The sequence below is a fragment of the Sebastes umbrosus genome, chromosome 20, assembly GCF_015220745.1.
Source record: "Sebastes umbrosus isolate fSebUmb1 chromosome 20, fSebUmb1.pri, whole genome shotgun sequence".
Lineage (NCBI taxonomy): Eukaryota > Metazoa > Chordata > Actinopteri > Perciformes > Sebastidae > Sebastes > Sebastes umbrosus.
The window spans coordinates 27,673,658-27,681,157 of record NC_051288.1 but is presented as its reverse complement, the minus strand read 5'-3'; the positions used below and the strand labels follow the sequence as shown (position 1 = coordinate 27,681,157).

General features: G+C 40.3%; 1 protein-coding gene across 1 annotated transcript in view; it reads left to right on the top strand.

The window, feature by feature from the left end:
* The window catches only part of rpp30 (ribonuclease P/MRP 30 subunit), a 14,694-nt gene that overhangs the window by 1,092 nt on the left and 6,102 nt on the right, over positions 1–7,500 (top strand). The window contains exons 2-6 of the mRNA XM_037755688.1: positions 4,401–4,459; positions 4,795–4,851; positions 4,934–4,999; positions 5,120–5,191; positions 5,429–5,518. Coding sequence (XP_037611616.1) covers positions 4,401–4,459; positions 4,795–4,851; positions 4,934–4,999; positions 5,120–5,191; positions 5,429–5,518 — 344 coding nt within the window. The remainder of the gene's footprint in view (positions 1–4,400; positions 4,460–4,794; positions 4,852–4,933; positions 5,000–5,119; positions 5,192–5,428; positions 5,519–7,500) is intronic.

Below are 7,500 nucleotides of genomic sequence, written 5' to 3'. Positions count from 1 at the left end.
CTGAGTTGATAACCAGCGTCGTAGGATCGCTCAGCGTGATCTGGGGTGTTAGAGTTAGTGAAGATAACCAGAAGATACCCTGGAGATGATGATGAAGATACCCTGGAGATGATGATGAAGATACCCTGGAGATGATGATGAAGATACCCTGGAGATGATGATGAAGATACCCTGGAGATGATGATGAAGATACCCTGGAGATGATGATGAAGATACCCTGGAGATGATGATGAAGATACCCTGGAGATGATGATGAAGATACCCTGGAGGATGAAGATGAAGATACCCTGGAGATGATGATGAAGATACCCTGGAGATGATGATGAAGATACCCTGGAGATGATGATGAAGATACCCTGGAGATGATGATGAAGATACCCTGGAGATGATGATGAAGATACCCTGGAGATGATGATGAAGATACCCTGGAGATGATGATGAAGATACCCTGGAGATGATGATGAAGATACCCTGGAGATGATGATGAAGATACCCTGGAGATGATGATGAAGATACCCTGGAGATGATGATGAAGATACCCTGGAGATGATGATGAAGATACCCTGGAGATGATGATGAAGATACCCTGGAGATGATGATGAAGATACCCTGGAGATGATGATGAAGATACCCTGGAGGATGAATGATGAAGATACCCTGGAGATGATGATGAAGATACCCTGGAGATGATGATGAAGATACCCTGGAGATGATGATGAAGATACCCTGGAGATGATGATGAAGATACCCTGGAGATGATGATGAAGATACCCTGGAGATGATGATGAAGATACCCTGGAGATGATGATGAAGATACCCTGGAGATGATGATGAAGATACCCTGGAGATGATGATGAAGATACCCTGGAGATGATGATGAAGATACCCTGGAGGATGAAGATGAAGATACCCTGGAGATGATGATGAAGATACCCTGGAGATGATGATGAAGATACCCTGGAGATGATGATGAAGATACCCTGGAGATGATGATGAAGATACCCTGGAGATGATGATGAAGATACCCTGGAGGATGAAGATGAAGATACCCTGGAGATGATGATGAAGATACCCTGGAGATGATGATGAAGATACCCTGGAGATGATGATGAAGATACCCTGGAGGATGAAGATGAAGATACCCTGGAGATGATGATGAAGATACCCTGGAGATGATGATGAAGATACCCTGGAGATGATGATGAAGATACCCTGGAGATGATGATGAAGATACCCTGGAGATGATGATGAAGATACCCTGGAGATGATGATGAAGATACCCTGGAGGATGAAGATGAAGATACCCTGGAGATGATGATGAAGATACCCTGGAGGATGAAGATGAAGATACCCTGGAGATGATGATGAAGATACCCTGGAGATGATGATGAAGATACCCTGGAGATGATGATGAAGATACCCTGGAGATGATGATGAAGATACCCTGGAGGATGAAGATGAAGATACCCTGGAGATGATGATGAAGATACCCTGGAGATGATGATGAAGATACCCTGGAGATGATGATGAAGATACCCTGGAGATGATGATGAAGATACCCTGGAGATGATGATGAAGATACCCTGGAGATGATGATGAAGATACCCTGGAGATGATGAAGATACCCTGGAGATGATGATGAAGATACCCTGGAGATGATGAAGATACCCTGGAGATGATGATGAAGATACCCTGGAGATGATGAAGATACCCTTCGTAGTTCAGACCTCTGGTGGATCAGTTTATTACAGATTCAGTTCATGAACTCAGAAATCTGTCCTTTTAAAGTTTCCCTGTTTCTTGGTAGTAAAACCTACCGACACAAAACCAACGTTAATCAAAATAAAAATCAAATATCACAGGTCCAAACGCAGCAGAACCATCCGGACCAATAATAAATATCACAGGTCCAAACGCAGCAGAACCATCCGGACCAATAATAAATATCACAGGTCCAAACGCAGCAGAACCATCCGGACCAATAATAAATATCACAGGTCCAAACGCAGCAGAACCATCCGGACCAATAATAAATATCACAGGTCCAAACGCAGCAGAACCATCCGGACCAATAATAAATATCACAGGTCCAAACGCAGCAGAACCATCCGGACCAATAATAAATATCACAGGTCCAAACGCAGCAGAACCATCCGGACCAATAATAAATATCACAGGTCCAAACGCAGCAGAACCATCCGGACCAATAATAAATATCATAGGTCCAAACGCAGCAGAACCATCCGGACCAATAATAAATATCATAGGTCCAAACGCAGCAGAACCATCCGGACCAATAATAAATATCTTATTATTTCTATGCAGACGATGTTGTTGTGTTGTCGTGTTATCGTGTTGTCGTGTTAACGTGTTGTCGTGTTATCGTGTTGTCGTGTTAACGTGTTGTTGTGTTAACGTTTTGTCGTGTTAACGTGTTAACGTGTTGTCGTGTTATGGTGTTATGGTGTTGTCGTGTTATGGTGTTGTCGTGTTAACGTGTTATGGTGTTATGGTGTTGTCGTGTTAACGTGTTGTCGTGTTAACGTGTTGTCGTGTTAACGTTTTGTCGTGTTAACGTGTTAACGTGTTGTCGTGTTGTCGTGTTAACGTGTTATGGTGTTATGGTGTTGTCGTGTTATGGTGTTGTCATGTTGTCGTGTTAACGTGTTATGGTGTTATGGTGTTGTCGTGTTAACGTGTTGTCGTGTTAACGTGTTGTCGTGTTAACGTTTTGTCGTGTTAACGTGTTAACGTGTTGTCGTGTTGTCGTGTTAACGTGTTATGGTGTTGTCGTGTTATGGTGTTGTCGTGTTAACGTGTTGTCGTGTTGTCGTGTTAACGTGTTGTCGTGTTAACGTCTTGTCGTGTTAACGTTTTGTCGTGTTAACGTGTTGTCGTGTTGTCGTGTTAACGTGTTGTCGTGTTATCGTGTTGTCGTGTTATCGTGTTGTCGTGTTAACGTGTTGTCGTGTTAACGTGTTATCGTGTTGTCGTGTTATCGTGTTGTCGTGGTATCGTGTTGTCGTGTTAACATGTCGTGTTAACGTGTTGTCGTGTTAACGTGTTATGGTGTTGTCGTGTTATCGTGTTGGCGTGTTAACGTGTTGTCGTGTTAACGTGTTATGGTGTTAACGTGTTATGGTGTTGTCGTGTTAACGTGTTAACGTGTTATGGTGTTGTCGTGTTAACGTGTTGTCGTATTAACGTGTTATGGTGTTAACGTGTTATGGTGTTGTCGTGTTAACGTGTTATGGTGTTGTCGTGTTAACGTGTTGTCGTGTTAACGTGTTATTGTGTTAACGTGTTATGGTGTTGTCGTGTTAACGTGTTAACATGTTAACGTGTTATGGTGTTATGGTGTTGTCGTGTTAAGGTGTTGTCGTGTTAACGTGTTATGGTGTTATGGTGTTGTCGTATTAACGTGTTGTCGTGTTAACGTGTTGTCGTGTTAACGTGTTGTCGTGTTGTCGTGTTAACGTGTTATGGTGTTATGGTGTTGTCGTGTTAACGTGTTGTCGTGTTGTCGTGTTAACGTGTTATGGTGTTATGGTGTTGTCGTGTTAACGTGTTGTCGTGTTAACGTGTTATGGTGTTATGGTGTTGTCGTGTTAACGTGTTGTCGTGTTGTCGTGTTAACGTGTTATGGTGTTATGGTGTTAATGTGTTGTCGTGTTAACGTGTTATGGTGTTGTCGTGTTAACGTGTTGTCGTGTTAACGTGTTATGGTGTTGTCGTGTTATCGTGTTAACGTGTTATGGTGTTGTTGTGTTAACGTGTTGTCGTGTTATCGTGTTAACGTGTTATGGTGTTGTCGTGTTGTCGTGTTAACGTGTTATGGTGTTGTCGTGTTAACGTGTTAACGTGTTGTCGTGTTAACGTGTTATGGTGTTATGGTGTTGTCGTGTTAACGTGTTGTCGTGTTGTCGTGTTAACGTGTTATGGTGTTATGGTGTTGTCGTGTTAACGTGTTGTCGTGTTATGGTGTTGTCGTGTTAACGTGTTGTCGTGTTATCGTGTTAACGTGTTATGGTGTTATGGTGTTGTCGTGTTAACGTGTTGTCGTGTTATCGTGTTAACGTGTTATGGTGTTGTCGTGTTAACGTGTTGTCGTGTTAACGTGTTATGGTGTTGTCGTGTTAACGTGTTAACGTGTTGTCGTGTTAACGTGTTATGGTGTTATGGTGTTGTCGTGTTAACGTGTTGTCGTGTTGTCGTGTTAACGTGTTATGGTGTTATGGTGTTGTCGTGTTAACGTGTTGTCGTGTTATGGTGTTGTCGTGTTATCGTGTTAACGTGTTATGGTGTTATGGTGTTGTCGTGTTATCATGTTAACGTGTTATGGTGTTATGGTGTTGTCGTGTTAACGTGTTGTCGTGTTATCGTGTGTTTTCTTCCTGCAGTCGGTTTCTCAACCGTCGCCATCAACTACGTGTTTGAACCGACCGCCAAGAAGAAACAGGTGAGTGCTGCGTTCAGGAACACAGTCAAACACAGGAAAACACAAACAGCAATAAATATTTGTATTATTATTATTGCTAATAATAGTAATATTAATAATTATATAATTATAATAATGTGTGGGGTGGATATTATTATTATTATTATTATGAATATTGATAATCATAATAATAATAACAGTAATTTATTATTATTATGATTATAATAATGTCTGGGGTGTATAATAATCATAATAATAATAATAATAACAGTATGAGCAAACCAAAATAAAAGTCCTGTTTTTATTGGGGCGTGACTCCCTTTTATTTTGTAACTCTGTCCTATTTCCTGTTTCAGGACGTTCTCGCCCCGAAGCCGATCGGTGAGCTGATGGATCAGCTGCCCGTCGTTCAGGTACGATGAAGGTGATGATGAAGGTGATGATGATGAGTGTTTGTGTTGTCGTCGTGGTAACAGCGGTCTCTGTCTCTGTCAGGGCCGGTCCCATCCAATCAGAGTGCTGAACAGACTGACCGTAGTTATGTCAGACGCCAGTCACTTCGTGAGTCTTCATTTTATTTTGAAATCTATCAAGATTCTTATATCTCAGTAACGTCCACCTCGTTAGTTCTTTATATATATTATAGATATATATATAAAAGATGTGTGTGTGTGTGTTCAGAGGCTGAACGCTGCAGAGTATCGGTGTTTCGACCTCATCGCCGTCCAGCCGACCACAGAGAAACTCTTCCATGTGAGACTCACACCAAACTACACCTTTCACATACTGCTTCTATACTGCACTATTTCTATGTTGTTCTACTTAATATTGCAGTATTTCTATGTTCTACTTTATACTGCAGTATTTCTATGTTGTTCTACTACTTTATACTGCAGTATATATATATCGTAATATATAATAATATAACATTGACAACATGTCAGTACTGTCATTACATTATTGTGTGTGTGTGTGCGTGTGCGTGTGCAGGCAGCCTGTATGACCTATGACGTTGACATCATCAGTATCTCAGTGACGGAGAAACTTCCATTCTTCTTCAAGAGAGCGCCGGTCAACGGGGTCAGACCTCTCACTATATATACTCTATATACTCTATACATACTCTATACACTATATATACTCTATACATACTCTATATACTATATATACTCTATACATACTCTATACACTATATATACTCTATACATACTCTATATACTATATATACTCTATACATACTCTATATACTCTATACATACTCTATATACTATATATACTCTATACATACTCTATATACTCTATATACTCTATACATACTCTATACACTATATATACTCTATACATACTCTATATACTCTATATACTCTATACATACTCTATACACTATATATACTCTATACATACTCTATACACTATATATACTCTATACATACTCTATACACTATACATACTCTATATACTCTATACATACTCTATACATACTCTATATACTATATATACTCTATACATACTCTATATACTCTATACATACTCTATATACTCTATATACTCTATACATACTCTATATACTCTATATACTCTACATACTCTATATACTCTACATACTCTATATACTCTATATACTCTATATACTCTACATACTCTATATACTCTATACATACTCTATATACTCTATATACATACTCTATATACTCTATATACATACTCTATATACTCTATATACTCTATATACTCTATATACTCTATACTCTATATACTCTACATACTCTATATACTCTATACATACTCTATATACTCTATATACATACTCTATATACTCTATATACTCTATATACATACTCTATATACTCTCTACATACTCTATAAAACCGAGGCCCTGCTCATCGGCTCCAAAAACAACATCTCCAAATCTCAACCCACCACTGCTCAAAACCTCACCATTGATGGCTTTTCAGTACCATTCTCAAACCACGTCAAGAGTCTTGGGGTCACCCTGGACAGCACCCTCTCCTTTACATCCCACATAAAAAACATCACCCGGACTGCCTTCTTCCACCTCCGCAACATCTCCAGACTCCGCCCATCCCTGTCCCACTCCAGCACTGAAATCCTGGTTCACGCTTTTGTCACATCCCGGATCGACTATTGCAACGCTGTCCTCTCTGGCATTCCCATCAAACTACTCAACAGACTCCAAATCATTCAGAACTCTGCCGCCCGGATCATCACCCGCACCAAATCCTCCAACCACATCACCCCCATCCTCATCCAGCTGCACTGGCTCCCTGTTAAATCCCGGATCGACTACAAAAACCTCCTGCTCACCTACAAAGCCCTCCATAACCTCGCCCCCACCTACCTCACAGACCTCCTCCAGGAGTACGCCCCCTCCCGTTCCCTCCGCTCATCATCAGCCGGACTTCTGACTACCCCCACCTCTCGCCTCAGCACCATGGGAGCCTCAGCACCATGGGAGCCTCAGCACCATGGGAGCCTCAGCACCATGGGAGCCAGGGCATTCAGCTGCTCTGCTCCCAGGTTATGGAACTCACTCCCCCCACACATCCGGCAGTCTGACAATATCACATCATTCAAATCCCTCCTCAAAACCCACCTGTTTAAACTGGCATACTCTCTCTAGCACTCATCATCACCCATCCTATGTGTCTGTACAAATATGTCTCTGTCATGTCCTGTTGTTTTTAGATTGTTTTATCTGTCTATGTTTTAACAGATTTTTGTAAGGTGTCCTTGGGTGTCCAGAAAGGCGCCACCAAATAAAATGTATTATTATTATTATTATTATTATTATATACTCTAAACATACTCTATATACTCTATAAACTATATACATACTCTATATACTCTAAACATACTCTATATACTCTATACATACTCTATATACTCTATAAACTATATACATACTCTATATACTCTATACATACTCTATAAACTATACATACTCTATAAACTATACATACTCTATATACTCTATATATACTCTATACATACTCTAAACATACTCTATATACTCTAAACATACTCTATATACTCTATATACT